The sequence below is a fragment of the Lotus japonicus genome, chromosome 5 (genome assembly GCF_012489685.1).
Source record: "Lotus japonicus ecotype B-129 chromosome 5, LjGifu_v1.2".
In the NCBI taxonomy this organism is placed as follows: Eukaryota; Viridiplantae; Streptophyta; class Magnoliopsida; order Fabales; family Fabaceae; genus Lotus; species Lotus japonicus.
This window is the reverse complement of record NC_080045.1, coordinates 24955875-24974165: the sequence shown is the minus strand read 5'-3', so window position 1 is coordinate 24974165 and position 18291 is coordinate 24955875. Positions and strand designations below refer to the sequence as shown.

The 18291-nt window shown below is 37.6% G+C and overlaps 1 protein-coding gene across 1 annotated transcript; it reads right to left on the bottom strand.

The window, feature by feature from the left end:
- Nucleotides 1-2127: 2127 nt before the first annotated feature.
- On the bottom strand, nucleotides 2128-4848 carry LOC130721436 (60S ribosomal protein L11). Its single transcript, XM_057572236.1, has 5 exons — nucleotides 4719-4848; nucleotides 4513-4620; nucleotides 4369-4411; nucleotides 2960-3155; nucleotides 2128-2477 (listed from the first exon to the last, which is right to left on the bottom strand). The coding sequence occupies exons 1-5, from the start codon at nucleotides 4719-4721 to the stop codon at nucleotides 2282-2284; spliced, it is 546 nt and encodes a 181-aa protein (XP_057428219.1). The 5' UTR covers nucleotides 4722-4848; the 3' UTR covers nucleotides 2128-2281.
- Nucleotides 4849-18291: the final 13443 nt, after the last annotated feature.

Sequence of the window (18291 nt, the reverse complement as noted above, 5' to 3'; positions counted from 1 at the left end):
TGGCAGACCTACGGGTTTACTGCTGATCTGACTACGTGTGGTTGTTGGAGTAAGAGGCACGCGGGCCGAAATGGTCCCACCGTGGCTGGTGTTAGGGCTGATCCGTTTGATGTCCATCCCTTTCTGGAATGCATGTGGTTAACTGGGTTAACCGTCATATCATTTCATGCAACATGCATACTGACTTAGTTGCTGAGTGTGATTGCTATTTGTTAATCCTATTTGGAACATGTTAAGTGTTTTTATTGTCGTTTATGTGATTGTGGAATATGCAACCCTAGGATGTCATCTCTAGCTATAAGCCTAAGTGGCTATCTATTATCTGTACCTATTGGGTTTATTATCTACGTAGTTCTTTGGAGTTGACCCTCGCGTCTTCTGTGTGTGTTTTGGCGGACAACGCCTTTTGTCAGATGTCCATTGCGGACTGGTTCACAATGGTCCACCCTTCGGGGGGGATTAGATACGAGATGATTGACCAGGATGACCCCGGTTCGTGGGTGGTAGACCCCGCTAGCCATCGCGCGACGTACTCCGGGAGGATCATGGAGGATAGAGTAGATAGGGGAGGACTCTTGGTAGAGGGAGTGTTGAGGAGGTGCTCCGTCAGTTTCAACCTGCCGCCCGGCGTGCATTGCGGACCAGGAGCAGGAGGACCACCACCACCACCGTTGTCTTCAGACGAGGAGGATCCCTCAGAGGAGGAGCCAGTGGGAGTGACGTCTTCAGACTCCAGTTCACCTACCGTTGCGATCATTGATGATCAGGGTTCGGGCCCTAGGCCCGTGAGTCCAGCACCGGAGCACATTGCGGTTGCGAGGGGAGGACGGGTAGTGCATATAGACTTAGTCGTTCTGGATTCTGATTCAGACGACGATCATGCTGGCACATAGTTTTTAGTGCTGGTGTGAGCTCCTCGAGATAGGATTAGTGTAGGAGTAGAGTCTTAACTCTGATAGTCATTGCTTCATTGTTTCTTTGGGGACAGGGTAGTTCCGCCTATAGCTTTTTGTGTGGTTTCTTTACGGGAATCACAGAGAGTTGGTTGGACTTAGGAGGTCTTTTCAGGCCGATGGGCCAGCTTATTCTCAGTTTTGAGGGATGGTGTTGCGGACACTTCACCTTTATATTCGGTTTGTACATATTGCCTACGGGCGTTACATGTTTCTTCTTTCCGTCACTGGAGGTTACTCGTGACGAGGTTGCTACTTACAGCGGGGGCTGTTATATATATTGTATATTAGTTTTATTGCTTTTCGCATTTGAGTTTTGTTTAATTCAGTCTTGTCTTTATTATTATCAAAAAAAAAATCACGTTTTTCCGCATTAAGTTTTACTTTTGGTTACTAAAGTGACGCCACCGAAATCGGGGTGTTACACTTGTAGTCCAAAAAGATAGAACTATCAAATCTCGATTTAAACATGACGATATATCTTGTATCTTTTTCATTTCATACTTAGCAACACTAACATACATAAGCTCCTAACTTGGACGTGGTTTTGACCCATGAAATCTAAAAAGTTGCAGTACAAAAGTTGTAACAAAATTAGCTAATGCGTTTGGGTCAACATGACAAAAATATTGCTTATTCATTATGAATTGAGATGTGTTTGCTTGGTTGTGTCAACAAAAACAGAAAACCTAACAGGCAATCACATCCTCACAAGGCCAAAATTTAGCGAATGACATTAAAAAGAAACCAAACATGGTGTAAGAATGTGGGCATCAGTTCATCAAACAGAAATGACTACATAAATGCAAAACATAAAACATTCAATTCAGCGTCAACATAAAGATATCTATATAGATGACAAAACTAAATGGAAATTATGTTCTCACCAAAAATCAAACCACACCTACAGAGAAAATTAGGGAAGAGAGAAAAGTGAGATGTTACGTGTGACATAACAGAAAAGGAATAGAAAGATTGAAATGAATAATGTTGTGTTCCCCACTCTTTTCCACCTCCACCTTAGAAGAGTGAGAAGAGAAAAGAGAAAAAAAGAAAAATCAGTGATATTATGTGACAAGAATGCAGAGATAAAAAGAAAAATGTGAGGAAATGAGATGGGAGAGAAAGTGAAATGTGAATGAATATGGGATTTAAAAGAAAATAGGATGGTGAATGAATCAACCAAAAATAAATTGATCAGAAATAAACTCCATACAAAAGTTCATAACCAGACACATTAATATTCTAGAAATTTAAGCTACTTAGTTCAATAAACATCAAGTTATAATTAACAAAACTTGCAAATTCCATAGACAATATAGCTCGGTCTAGAAAACCGCTTGCGCCTTGTTGAGGATCACACCTTCATATTTCACCTGGAACCACTTCATAGCATCATCTTTTGTGACACGATGTTGGATCCCAACACGAGACTTGCACCGACGACGACGTCCAACACGGTAACCAGGGCGCTCCAGAACAACAAAGAAATCCATGCCGTAAATACCAGTGGAAGGATCATACCTGAAACAGGAACAATGGTCATCATCATAAATAAAACAAACTGTTGATGACTGAATATTATTAGAATAAAATCATACAAAATGGGAAATCATAAACAAGTTCAATTGATGTAGACAAAGAAAATGATATACAAACAGAACCATACGATGAATTTCAATTAGTTTCCAGCTACAAGAAACAGCATAGATAACCAGAGAAACTCATAACTATAGATCAATATGCAATACGTACATAGGCACCTAGCCAAGCTTATGTAAAACCTATTCCCCCTAGTTAAGAACAATTGGAATCAACTACAACCAAACTTCAAATTCCTGAAAGCATTAGCCACTTTTCTTTGTAGAGTTGAATGATTAGTAGATGAATGAACATAAACAAATTATGCAGTTTTTCAACAGTTTATAACAGATTCATATACCACAACATAAGTACAACAATGAAAAATTTATTTCAGTCTCAAATATAAAAGTTTTCCAGCTTACTTTATTCCCAGATCAATATGCTCTTGAATACCAAAGCCAAAGCACCCAGTATCACTGAAGTTTTTTCGCAGAAGTTCATATTCCTTCACCTTCAAACCACTCTCCAAAAGCTGCATTGCCTTGTCACCTCTAACAGTAACATAGCATGCAATCTTTTCATTTCTTCTAATACCAAAAGAACGGACAGTGTACCTAGCTGTTAACAAGCAGAAAAAAGAACAATACAATGAGGGAACAGCCCCAATATCAAATAAATGTGAGAACATTTTGCAGATTGGTATTTGCAACTAGAAAACTTGTTTTATATAAGGACAAAGATGTGAGCAAGATGACTTTAACACAACAGGTTTGAGTTCAAAACAAGTCAATTAGATTGAGACACATAACTCTAGGAGAAAATAATCATTCCGGCAACTTCAAACAAGGTTTGGACACGGAAAAAACAAATAAAGATCAATTAGCCATTTACCCTTACAGAAAATATCAAATGCAATGAGTTCAAAATTGTTATTTGCTTTTGGAAAATGAAATGACTTTCTTTCAATACAATTTCAGTAGACCTAGAGTGCAGAGTACATATACAAGAATTTCAACAGATATTGTGTCTCGGAAACAATTTAGTAGTTTCCAGGATCTTCTTCTGGTTTTTTCATTTTGGCTCTAAGCGGCAGTCAGGTGTCCAATGAAATGACCTCGCTGATGACTCAAGTATAGAGCCTTACTTTATATTTGCATTCAGAACAGATGTTGCTATAATTCCCAAACTACTAAGAAATCAAATCAATGATCCTAACAACATCCAAGTACCCCAAAAATTCAGGAAATTGATCAATGTGGCTTTTAAATCCATTATAACAGGAAATATTATAGATTTTACATGTCTGCTAACAAAACAACAAGTATTCACTCAAGCTAGCAGTATTTAGCAGATGTTCGAAAAAATATATTTACAGAGAAATAATTGTTTGGAAATTCTCTCAGAAAGCTGCCAAAAATAAGGAATCATATATTCTAAAGGGAGCTGACCCAAACACAACTGAGCCTACAATGATTCACTATACTATACTTCAGAAAATCTGAAATAAGGATTTGATAAATACTCAGTCTCTCTTTCATCTATAACAGTATAAACAAAACTGAACTAGCGGTAACCCATAACCACAACCAGCAATCAAGCAAAAACCATACAATAAAACCCCATAATCCTCCAATAACCAATTTGAAAACAACATTATATTTCTAAAAAACAAAACAAAACACATTTCATCAAACAAAATAAATGCAACAGATTTCATAATTCTGCTCCACAAGTAACCAACCAAATACAAAAACACAAAAAGGGCACCATTGTACTAGTAGTTGAAAAACAAACCAAGCAATCCATAATAGCAAAAAAACAATAAAACAACCTTTGGAAAACACAGGGGTTTGGCCACTGAGCTGCTCCAACACCTGAAACACAAAAAAAAGAACAATTTCAGATCAAAGGGTTCTTCCAATCCAAGCAAATAAGAAAAAATTGAAAAAAAATAAAAAGAGAATTTTGCAGAAACCTTAGCGGCTCTTGTGAGACGATCGCCACTCTCACCAACGGAGATGTTGAGGACGAGCTTCTGCACCTTGATTTCCCTCATGGGGTTCGCCAATTTCTTCTCGGAAGCCTGAAATAACGCGCATTTTGATGAGAAAACACAGAGGGATTGAGATTTAGGGAGAAAGAGATAGAGAATGAGAGGAAGCAGAGAAGAACGAAGCGTACCATTGCGAATGGAATCTGAGCAACAGTGGCGGAGCAGCAGAGGAAGACGACTGGCTAGGGTTTGGAGGAAGAAAGAGGATTATTAATACGAGAGAGCTGGGGACTAGGGTTTTGATGTGCTTTGACTATAATACCCCTGTTAAGTTTTTTTCTTGCAACAATTTATTCTTATTTTTGTAATTTTTTTGTGGATTATTTTGTGATACTAAACCCAACAAAAAATTTAAGAAACAAATAAGGATGTCAATGGGTACCCGACAGCCATGAATATAAATGAACTCACATATATTTTTTCAAAATAAAATTATATTAAAAATAAAGTTTAAGATTGGACTTTACACTCAATCAATGTGTAGAAGAAAATACTTATTTTCTCCCATTTTTTGGTCGAAGGGCTTCTTTTTGTCATTACCATTGCAAAAGTTTACTTGAAAGAGAACTATAACTCATACACAAATTCATTAGATATTTAATATATATACATATAAAAGATATTTTAGTATTTCATATATCGGGTAGGTATCTATGGGTATGGATACATCAATATATGTACCCGCCCCATTAATACATGGATAGTAGAAATATCCATTAAATAAATCCGTGGATACTCGTGGGCATGGGTAATTTTACCCGTAGCAGGTTTTTATCCGCGGGTATCCACGGATGTAGGTAATTTTGACATCCCTAGAAACAAACTCTTATGACTTGGGAAAAAAAACTTTTTTCTTAGTGCGTTTGTGAGCGATAAATTAATTTCAAAACTGTTGGAGAGGAACATTTTGATGAAGACAAAAAAAACTCTTGATAGATCACTCATCTAAACCATAGATATATATTATTTTATGAGTATGGTCAGGAAGTTTTACCCTTTACTTGACAAGGAGGTGATGGAGACATTACTCACACTTTCTTTAAAAATTGCTAAGCGACCTTGTATCCCTGTCATTCCCGGTTGTGTTCCCTTCCCCATATTCACTAATTTGGTTTATATGAATGTCCCATCCCCAAGATAAATTCTCCATTGTTGCCTTGTTTGAGGGAGTTAGCGACGGAAACGGAATGATGTTCAATTGTCTGATTGAAAGAACCTTTTAGCAGTGTAGATAGTTACGGACGTAAAAGGCTTGTTTTGAGGAAGGTGCAGGGAGAGAGATGGAAGACGCGAAAGATCTCGCGTGGGTGAGTCGGGAGAGAAGCATGGCAGTTGAAGCAGGAAAGGGCCATGTGAAGCACCCTTGTTGGTGAGTTGCTGGCGTATGCACGCTTTCTATTGAGGAAATGGCCCAGCGAAAACTAGTGGTGGTGAGTGATGGTGAACTGGGTAGATATGCACGCCAAGTGTTCGATGAAATGACCCATCAATGAAACCGTGTTGGTGAGTTGGGGAGAGATGAAAATGAAGAAAAGGATTCAAACGCAGTATGGATCGAAATACGCCGAAAAACTACTTCTTGCAGTCGACGTCGGATGAAGAAACTTCCTTCAGGAAAAAGATCATAAACGTCGAAAGGAATGAGGTAGTGCGGATGGAAACTTCGTTAGAAGCTCCAAATAGAAAAATTCTTCATCCAGGGTCTTAATTAAAGTCCCCGAGAAGTTAAAGTCTTGCTTTGACGGACTTCTGGGAAGCAAAACCTAACGTACGTACAGTCCAGGGTTTCGTATCGGAACACTGGTCATGGGAAAATTACCCAGAGGTTCTTATTCTTCCTTCAATTCTAAAATTCTCTTATGCGGTGCTCTAGGAGCGGAGACAGCCTTTTTCGGACACTCTCGACCTTAGTCGAGTGCGAATACGGATCGTGCTATCACTCAAACTGACTACAGTACTGAATTTAAACATAAATTGAGTTGTATGCAAAGTTTTGCTTGTTAACTCATCAAATCCTAGTTCAGGCTCCTCTCACGCTTACACGACAACCTAGGCGTGAGTTAGAAATTAATTAATTATTTAATTTCTAAAATACTGGGTCTTACAGTACTATCCCCCAAAAAGAAAGTTTCATCCTCGAAACTTGGTGTCAGAGGAACTCGGGAGTGCCATTCCCCCTCACATATCCTTTTCTAAGCTATCCTCAAGGTCTCGTTCAACCTTAGGTTCTTGGTGACTCTCCCACATATAACAACGTCAAGTCTGCAACTCAAAACTAGAACTTTCCGTCCCTACCCTTGTCACTCCTACGTCAATCAAGTTCAAAGTCTCCCACCCAAAGTCTGACAATCTCTAGGTCTTACCCACTTAGGACAAGAATTCTCAGACTTAAAGTCTACATATTTACTAAGTTTGACCTCTATTGTTCTTTTGCTCTCGCACACTCCTCAAGTGGAAAACTATTTCTTAAAACTACAACTTATCCGCAAGGAAAATCAAACACTTAAAATAAACCCATCTCCCAACTCGACTAATCATCGATCCAATCCAATCAATCCTCCTATTATATAGTCCATGGTAGTTGTGATTCCAAATATCACCCCCTCAATATTAAGTTGATCAGGCTCAATATTTTGAACATGGAAATTCAGAAAAAAAAACTCACTAGTAAGGCCAATGAGTCTATCTCATCAAGTAGTCATATATAATCTGAGATCATCTCTTAATCTATCGAATCTCTAACAACTCCTCCTTGGAAAAGATATTACCTTACTCCTTGAACTCATACAACATCCCATCAAGATCCGTTTCTTAACTTCTATTCCTTCTACTGTTACATCCTTATGAAACAGGGACATATACTATTGGGTCGAATGGTAACTTTGTCACATCCAGCTTTAACCACGTCACACAAGCTAAGTCTATAACAGAATGCGTAGCACCAGAATCAAATAACACGATAAGGGAATTACCCGGGATCTCGCAGGTACCGAGGATCAGACCATCGCCTTCATCAGCTTCAGTTCCACTAATTAAGTAGACCCTTCCACCACCAGCAAGCTTCCTTGCCCCAGCAACATTTGCAGCAACCTCAACTTTAGGAACCTTGCAATCCCTAGCAATATGGCCTGGCTTGTTGCAGTTCTAGCACACCATAGGAATCTCAGAACAGCGATTAGCAAGATGCCCCTTTTTGTTGCACTTGAAACAAGTCACATCCTCCATGCTCAACGAAAGAGGTCTCGGTGCAAGTGCATCTCCGCCCGAGGGATAAAAAGACCCAGAAGCTGCTCCCTCACCCTGAGAACGAAGGTACGACTTCTTCTGATAGTTCTTTCCCTGGTCATCTCTTCCTTGGTTAGTCCTTGTCGGACCTCCACTTCCTTGGTTAGACTTGTTTACACCTCGGTACTTGCCCCTTGTGTTATCAATGGCTCAATTCCCTTGGTTTTCTCCACCAGCACTTGGTAGCGGTTCAGTCCTAGCGGTTGCACCGCCCTCTGTAGCTCATAGCTCAACCCCTCAATGAAGCGCTCACACATATAGCCTTCATCTATCTGTCCTCGAAAATAGCGGAAATATTTCGCCAACGACTCCAACTTAGAAGCATACTCAACTACGGTCATGCTTCCTTGACGAAGTCTCAGAAACTGTGCCTCCTTGGCGGCTCTATCACTAGCAGGAAAGTACTTGTCCAGGAAAGCTCCACAGAAACTCTCCCAAGTGATGTCTTGTTGGTTGGCCTCCATCATAGCCCTAGCCCCACACCACCAATACTCAGCTTCAGCAGTCAACAGATAGGTTGCATAATCCACTTTCATCTCTGCAGTCGTACGCAAGAAGGTAAAAATCTTCTCCAAACCTTGGAGCCATATGTCAGCTTCCTCCGGATCAAAGCCTCCAGAGAACTTCGGTTGTAAGGCCCGAGTTTTTAAGTTCATGCTAAGTGAATAAACTTCTTATTCACGATTAGGGTTGATGTAATGTGAAGGGAAACCTGAACGAAAGTTTATTAAATGAAATATATTTATGAAGGAGAAAGTTCAAGGATTTCATTATGATCGATAAAAGTTATAGCACGAACGTTTTACGCTTAAACCTAGGTCAGAAACCCTAGTATATAGCTAATTTTCACTTTTAGGCACGACGGAAGTTAATTCCAAAAATCTTCAGAGAAATGTTAGAACTTCTCTTTTTCCATATATCACAATCGTTTCGAGGCGAAACTCTAGGATCTACGAACGTCCGATTCCAATCATCGGAAGTTTGCCGAAACCGAATCCCTGGTATTTCAAAACCCTAGAATCACCCGACTTCGGGGACTTTATCTATTCAGAGCTTCAAATGAATATTCTACACGCGTACACCCATTTCTCTTGATGATTTCAATCTTTCTTCCGAAGGAAGTTTTCTATTCCGACATTCGAGGCAAAAAGCAACTTATCGGGTAAAATAGTTTTACACCGACTTTGCACCGACTTTGCATTAGTTGCCAAAAATACAAGGAGACATCTTCTTAGCTTAGGAATTCCTTTGCCAAAACCTATCTTAGAATTCATGGAGAATGACGCCGGAAAAATCAGATTCGCGAAACTTTCATTTTCCCGCGAATTTCCAACCTTTATATATAGCAAAGAAAGGAAGAAAAACTCAAATTCTCCTCCATTTTCTCTCTTCAAACCCGCGAGCTTCAACAAGGAAGAAGGAAGAAGAGTTTTCTTCATTACTTGCTTGATCGTTGATCCGTTAGTCGCTGCTTCAAGGTTTCGAGGTATAGTCGCTAATCCTTACCTCCGATCGCTTTTTCCATAGCTTTTCTGTAGAGTTTTCTGAGCGGATAGTTTTTGGGTTTTTGCAAAACTATCCTGAATCTTTCATTTCTGATTCTAAACCTCTTCTATATGTGCCCAAGATCACTTCTGCCGGATTAGATTTTCCGTTATGTCGCCGGAATTCCGCCGGAATCAATTCTAGCCTAAAATACCCATTTATGTAGTTTTTGAGTAAAGTTCCAACCTTTAGGCTGTAAACTATCGCCTTAGCTTAGTGCTAGTAGGATTAGTTGTCATAAACGTCGTTGGTGACGTCCCTGCAAAATTTTATTTTTGGGATTTCAGTTTTGAAAATCCTAAGTTAAAAATCATGACCAAAATACCCTTGCGACAGTTTTTGATCCGATAATTTTTCCGAGTTCAGAATACCCTTAGTTACGGCTTATGAAAGCATAGGAACCAAGTTTGATCGAAGAAAAATCGAGCCCCTTAATTGTGAAAAGTGGCCGAGCCTATTAGAGGGGGAGGAAGAAATTTCCTTTTCCGAAAACTTGTCCTTTCGCGCTAGATTATCGTACCTTAGAGTATAGATTACTTCGAGTAACCTTAGTAAGTATCGATAACTTAGTTTCCGATAGATTCTTATAGTATTCTGTGATTTCATTGTAAAGGTACTTTTGAGGATTTCTCTGAGGACCAACACTTTGAGTGCGAGGAAGCACTAGTTGATCATTCTGGAGAACTTTCAGGTGAGGGCTTCTCACTGAATCTCTAGTTAATGCTTAGGGTCGATGTTTCGACATTGTTTACTGTTTATGCACTGGATTGTGTGTGATTGAAAATGTTTTCTGAGGCTTCGGCTGACAATGTAGATGATTCATCTACTGAATGTTTTTGAAGATTGACTTACATGCTATGTGCTATGTGGGTAATCTAGGATGTGTGGTGCATGCTTTATATGCTAAGTGCTAAGTGTTAATGTTGAGATTTCTTGATATATGACATGTTGTTGATTGTAATGATTTAAATATGCTTTACACTGGAAAATCTGAGATTCTGAATGGTGAGAATAGCGGGCAGGTCATGCCGATTTTATTTTGAGAGTTTTGAGAAAGTTTGATAGGACGAACGAGGTTCGGGCCTTGATTTTGTTTAGTGGATCGAGACATCCTCTGGAAGCGACTTGGGATTGGGAGATCCTGCAAATGTATAAGACTTGCGATAAGACAAAATGGAATCTATTTTATAAAGAAAACTCATAAGACCTTAAATAACCTCTAAATCTTTAAGTAATGATAACAACCTCGAAGGAAGGCCTTGGAAGTGAAATCTTAATTTTGGAAAACGAGGAGTGTCGTCGGATCCAAGTGTTGAGTATGTTGTCGTTGTGCTGTTGGAGCAGCGTTTGATGTTGTGCTGTTGGAGCAGCGTTTATTGTTGTGCTGTTGGAGCAGCGTGTGTTATTGTGCTGTTGGAGCAGCGTGTGTTGTGGTGCTGTTGGAGCAGCTATGTGTCGTTATGAAGTGTGTCTTTTGGTCGCAGAATCGACTTTACCTTAGGGTAAGCTTTTAGAGACTTTAACTTCCCTAGAACACGTGGCGACGTGTCGAGTGAGGTCGGAGACGTTGTTTGACTAATCATTTTGCATACATGCAACATTAATGAGGTATTAACACAGGACGTACTCTGGACCTCGTCGGTTTCCAAAATGGTCATAAGACCCGGAATGCCGTGAAAGAGCGTTTGTAGACGTCTCTTGCAGCAGACCGAAATGGCAGACCTACGGGTTTACTGCTGATCTGACTACCCCTGTTGGAGTAAGAGACATCACGGGCCGAAATGGCACCACCGTGGCTGGTGAAGGGCTGATCCGATGATGTCCATCCGTTCCGGATTGCATATTGGTTGACTGGGTTAACCTGCATACATATCACGCAACATGCATACTGACTTAGTTGATGAGTGTGGTTGCTATTTGATAAACTTACTTGGAACATGCTAATTGTTATTATTGTCGTTATGATTTTGTGGAACATGCAACCCTAGGAATGATATCTCTAGTTATAAGCCTAAGTGGCTATCTATTATTTGTACCTATTGGGTTTATTATCTACATAGTTCTTTAGAGTTGACCCTCGCGTCTTCTGTGTGTGTTTTGGCGGACAACGCCTTTTGTCAGATGAATATTGCGGACTGGTTCACCATGGTCCACCCTTCGGGGGGGATTAGGTATGAGATGATCGATCAGGACGACCCCGGGTCGTGGGTGGTTGACCCCGCGAGCCACCGAGCGACGTATTCGGGGCGCATCATGGAGGACCACGTGGACAGTGGAGGACTCTTGAGGTCAGGAGTGTTGAGGCGATGCTCTATCAGCTTCAACTTGCCACCGGGCGTTCACTGCGGACCAGGATTCGGAGGAGCACCGCCGCCACCGTCATCTTCAGAGGAGGAGGATCCCTCAGAGGAGATCCCAGTGGGAGTGCCTTCGGCAGGGTCTAGTGCACCCTCTGTAGCGATCATCGATGATCAGGGTTCGGGCCCTAAGCCCGTGAGTCCAGCATCGGAGCGTACTGCGGTTGCGAGGGGAGGACGGATAGGGTTAGTAGACTTGGTCGTTCTGGATTCTGATTCAGACGACGATCATGCTAGCACATAGTTTTGAGTGTTAGTATGAGCTCCTCGAGTTAGGATTAGTGTAGGAGTAGAGTTTTAGCTCTGACAGTCTTGCTTCATTTGTTACTTAGGGGACAGGGTAGATCCGCCTATAGCTTTTTGTGTGGTTTCCTTACGGGAATCACAGAGAGTTGGTTGGACTTAGGAGGTCTTATTTTCAGGCCATTGGGTCAGCTGATTCTCAGTTTTGAGGGATGGTGTTGCGGGCACTTCACCCTTTTCATTTGGTTTGTATATGTTGCCTTCGGGCGTTACACTTTTCTTTCCGTCACTGGAGGTTTACTCCTGACGAGGTTACTACCACAGCGGGGGGCTGTTTATATATTGTATATTAGTTCTGATTTTTGTTATTGTTGGGTTTTATTTAATTCCGTCTTGTCTTAGTTATTATAAAAAAAAAATATTCACGTTTTTCCGCATTAAGTTTATTTTGGTTACTAAAGTGACGCCACCGAAATCGGGGTGTTACATCGGTGGGGATCCTGTCGCTTGAAGTCATTCAAACCCTTGGTCTGAGCAGCAGCTAGTTCACGTTCCTCACGCTGCACACGACGAGCATTCTCTTCAGCTTGGTTTGGAGCAGTCACAATAGCAATAGCAGCACTTTAAGCTTCGGCTTCCTCCCTCGCAACAGTGTTGGAAACTTGTTGTGCCACTAGGGCTGTTAGGTTAGCAATGGCGTTCTCCATTTGGTTCATGTTGTTCTGACCTTGCATCTCGCTCAATTGTGGACGTCTCTTATTCCTGTTTCCATGAATAGTCAAAGACCACAACAGATACCCTTTCAGAACAACACGAGGTTCTATAATAGCTAACTGTGTATACACATATATATATATATATATATATTTATAACTAATACTAACTAGCATAAGGTTCACTCACGAACAACCTTCAGATTCAATCAATATAAGAAGTTATCAAGCCCACTCTTCCTCCGATTGACACCCCATCAATCGGTCTCAGAGTTCAAACATACCCAAAATCTCTAAAGCTCTGATACCACAAATGTAACGCCTCGATTCTCAACCGAGGAATCACATTAGAAACCTATCAAGTCTAAGGACTATTTTGCAATCCTGAAAAGCAAGAATATATTTTTTTTCTTGAAAAACAACTAAACGCTTCAACCATAAGGTTTGAAACATAACATAGCCTTAATTAAACATCCCGTTCCCGACATATAATAATAGTAACTTACAATAACATAAGCAGTGTTCCAAAATAAGTACGCACACTTAAACAGTGGCGAAACAGGGTTTTAGTAATAGAGTTTAAGAAGAGGAAGAAGACTCAAACTGTGACGCCCTGAGCTGAGAAGGGCGAGGATTGATCGCCTTCTATATGGAGGGACGCACCACACCCGAATAAGAGGTATTCCGAGACTGTGTAGGGATGGACTATACAGTTGAGGAAGGCATATATGATTTGATTGTACTACCCATAACAACAAGTTGCAACTTCTTTTCGGGAGCCCAACTGATAAGAACTCCATGGTTAAGTGTGCTTGCCTTGGAGCAATATCGTGATGGGTGACCCCCTGGGAAGTTTTTTCGGAAAGCGCGCGAGTGAGGACAAAGTGCGCTGAAAAGACTCGTGTTGTTACCGTGAGGCCAGTCGTCAGATCGGGATGTTACACAAACGTAAACTACTGAAGAAAAGACCAACAACTCCTTCCATCTCTGCTTCGCCGTGTACTATCTCTTCTCCATCTTATGCATGACTAAGCATGGTCGGAAGGCTCTCCATCATCTAATAGCGTTAAGCGCTCAAACAACAAGTAGAAAATATAAATGGTTAACTCCATGCAATTACCACATATAAAAGAGAAAACTTGTCATTTGAATTTAACTTCATAGCATGGTAAATAAACTAGCAACTTAACTCAAGTTAGATGACAACTCATCTTATCAATCATGAAATCGAATCATAAATTAACAAAATCAGACGATATGATTTTAAAACAGATATTCACAACTTAACAACCTAAATTAACTCACGAATCAATAACTTAGCAACATAGATTAACTCAGATAGCAATAACCTCAACAATATAACTTAGATCAGATCTCAACAAAACCAACAATGTAATCAACTCAAGTATCAACAAAACCAACAATATAATCAACTCGCAAATCAACAATACTGGGTCTTTACAACCCATATCACACCTGTTAGGGTTGTATTTTCAAAGTGCGATAGGTTGTAGAAAAAAAAATTCTAAAAACGAACTATAACAGCAGAAAAGAGGATAGAGAGAGAGAGGAGAAGATGGAGGTTGTTGTTGTGGTGGTGGTGGTGACAGTGGTGGTGACAGTGGTGGTGGTGGAGGAAAGTGGAAAGAGGAGAGAGGAGAGAGAATGTGTGGATGAGGTGAGGAATTTTTATAATTTTTTTCATTAAGGTCATTTTAGTATTTTTGCACTTTAAGGGGGGTTGGAATAGATGTGGGAGGAGTCTGAATAACAATTCCCTTTTACTAATTGCAATATCACAACTATTTTTTTTTGGAAACATGTAAGGGCATGGCCCCAAAAGCGAAACAACGCTAAGCTAGAGGAACAAAAAGAGAAGCTCGAGCCTCCCCCACATCATGGCATAACAGGTGCCGGCGCTCCGCAAGTGGGGAATGTAGAATCTGAGTCCCAAAACCAAAATCATGAGCAACCTTAGCTAAGCTATCCGCCACACAGTTGGCCTCCCAAAGAACATGATGGAACTGGACCTCCACTCCATACGGGATCGCACGACGAATAGCCTTCACTATCTCCACATATGGACAAACCAAATGTGCCGACGACGTAGACATCGCAATCGCCTCCGTCAAATCACTCTCAATGATGACCTTAGGATAGGACCCAAAATTTTAAACGCCTAGATTTTTATATTTTGATTTATTATTAGCAAAATATATATACTTTATAAAAGAACAACGTTATCAGAAAGCATTAGACACGTGGCATTCCAAGGTTCACTCTCATCCCACCTCCCTCACTAGCTGACAAGTGTCACAACCACATCAATTCACACAAATTTATTAATTGCATTGATTTCCCTATAATTTGGTTTTGTTGTCCCCCATTAAATGTAATTTTCAAAATTATTTCCTATAAATCAACCTTCTTATTGTTGATTTCATCTCATATTCAAAAGGTGTTTTTGTCATCCTTATTCTGCAAGTTTGAAGTTTCAACCTTCTCATATCAAAAGTTATTTTTTTCGCACTTTCTATTCAATTTACCTGTTAGATCTGAATTTTTTCTGTTTCTCCCACTATCCATTCAATTGAACTGTTAGATCTGAATTTTTTCCGTTAACTAATACTGAGTTTTTGGCTTTTTCAATTGCAGATGTTGAATTGACAACAAAAGATATTTTTTTCGCACTTTCTATTCAATTAACCTGTTAGATCTGAATTTTTTTCCGGTTTTTCCACTATCCATTCAATTGAACTGTTAGATCTGAATTTTTTCCGTTAACTAATATTGAGTTTTTGGCTTTTTCAGTTGCAGTTGTTGAATTGACAACAAAAGGTATTTTTTCAAACATACTTTTCATATCAGTCGAAATTTTTGTATGCAAATTTTTATCAATCAACATTCTCATATCAAAAGCTATTTTTTTCCACTTTCTATTCAATTGACCTGTTAGATCTGAATTTTTTCTATAAACTAATACTGAGTTTTTGTCTTTTTCAATTGCAGTTGATGATTACCAACAAAAGGTATTGAAAGTTGTCAAGAAGGAGAAATAAGCTTTTGAAAGTTGTCAAGAAGGAGAAGATATGAGGAAATTATGTTCCTGTTTTTTTATATGGATTTCGTTTTGACCATATGTGGTCTAGATTTAATTTTCTTTGTTGATCTATAGCATTATCGTTGTTTTGAAGTTTGTCAGTCATATGTGGTCTAAACTCATTATCCGTTTTTTCTAGGTTTAATTGCCTATTTTGGTGCATTTGCCTGGCAATTGGCTCTTTCAATAAATTATTCGGATTATGGAATTCGCAAGTATTTCTGAGTTCGATTTCAATTTATTATGTTTGATGAAGAATACCTTCCAAAAAAACATCAGAATAAATTAGTGTTCAATATATAAACATCATTTATGAAAACATTTTTAAAAATATTCCAAATTTAATTATCCAATTTTGTGAGTTTGATTTGAAGGAGAAAATTAAAGTTGAGTAAATGCATTTCCTTTAAAAAAAACTAAAATAAACGGTTTTAATATTGTGAAAATAAATTGATAGCTTAAAATCCAAAAATTAAGGACCTAATGTGTATATATTCTCCTTACATAATTAATTATTATTCTTTATTACCGAATAAATATAAAAAAGGAAATGATGACCTATATCGGGTTCAAATTGGGAATATAGTTAATGCATTATGTTTTCTTGCATTAATTTAAAAAAGGAAAATGATTGATTATTCCTTGCCTAAATCAACTTTAAATCAGAGGAAAAACTTTGAGCATTAATGTTTGATTGATTCCAAGTTCAAAATAAAAGAATGTCGTTATTCAATATGAGATTTTTGATAAATAATCACTATTTCCTTAATGAGATACAAATTTTCATTTTTTTATATTTTATAAAAAAACTGAATTAACACATTGTTTTTATTCAAAATCAAATATAACTATTATTTGTTTCAAGTTAAAAAAAATCGGAAAAATTCTATATCAGAGCTTCACTAAGGAAAATCAATGTGTCAAGTTAAAAAAAAGTTTTATACCTGAGTATGACGTTAATAATATACACTCAATATTTTACTTAATTTTTTTTAACAACATATTGAGTGTTGGGTTAAAATCTACACTATTAACTTAAATAAGGAAATTAAATGAAATAAAGAAATTAAATAAAATAAGGAAATTACATTAAATGAAAAATATTGAGTTTTCCTTTTTCATTTTGAGAGAGAAAATGCATTTACTTAAAAATGAACATAATTTTTTTTTAACGTAATCAATCATTGTCCGTTCAATAAACATAATCACCTTAATTATCATTAAAAATTAAATGGTGAATTTTTTTAAAAAAAAATTGACTGTTGGGTTAAATAACAAAATTAAATTAAATTTAATGAGGAAATCAAATTAAATAAGGAAATTAAATTAAATAAGGAAATAAAATTATATACGGAAATTAAATTAAATAAAATTTACTTTACTTTCCGATGTACCAAAAAAAAATTTACTTTCTTTTTAAATAAGGAAATTAAATTAAATACGAAAATTAATTATAAATTTGCAGTTTTTAATTATAAATTTTTATTTATTATTTGATATTACTTTCGTGAAGCTGCATAACTAAAATAAATACGGAAATTAATTATGAATTCTATGTACCTATATTAATTAAGAGTCTTTGATTTTTCTGGGGCTAAATAAAACTGTTTTAATTCCTCATATTGTTCTTTTTAAAACTTGACATTTTAGTCATTTAAATTTAAACTAAGTACCATAAAATGGAAGAATTGAAAATCAGCAAAAAGTCTTCCTCAAATTTGACTTCTAACAGATCTGTTACAAATTACAAATCTAGAATTATTCAAATGAATTGAATTAATTTATTTTCATTAGACCTGTCTTAATTCTCCAAAAATCAATGTCAAATTTGAATGAAAATAGCATATTATATTTGGGAGTGAAATATTATTTTCATCTTTAGTCATCATTAACCCTAATTTCAACTATATTACGGAGTCAATATTTAATTTAAGTTAATGCGTTTCCTTTTATAAAAATTGTAAAAAAAATTGAATTTGAGTTGAAAATTTAAAATTAGTACTAAATAATAGTAATTGGGGTCAAATATTCAGTTAGATTTTAAAACATTTTCCTTAAATGAGTACTATATACTTTTATTTAGTGTACTAAAAAAATATAATTATATTTAGATGACATGGTAAAAAACTTACATGGGAAAAAACATTTTACATAAAAAATAATTCATGTAAAAACTAATAATTTTTGCTAACTCTTCATAATGCTTCAACCCTTATGTCTCATAGCTCTTACCACTTTTACAACTCTCGGTAATAATTTTTCATCTAATTTAAGTATGTTTTTCACAATTTTAAAATGTTTTTCAAAAATATTTAGGATTAAATATATATGAAGTTTTTGTCAAATTTTACAAGTCGTATGATACTCATTGTGATTTTGCTTGATTGAATACTCATTTTTGCGAGATTGTCGATTTATTTATTATGGTGTGCATAAATAATGAGATTTCCATGCGACC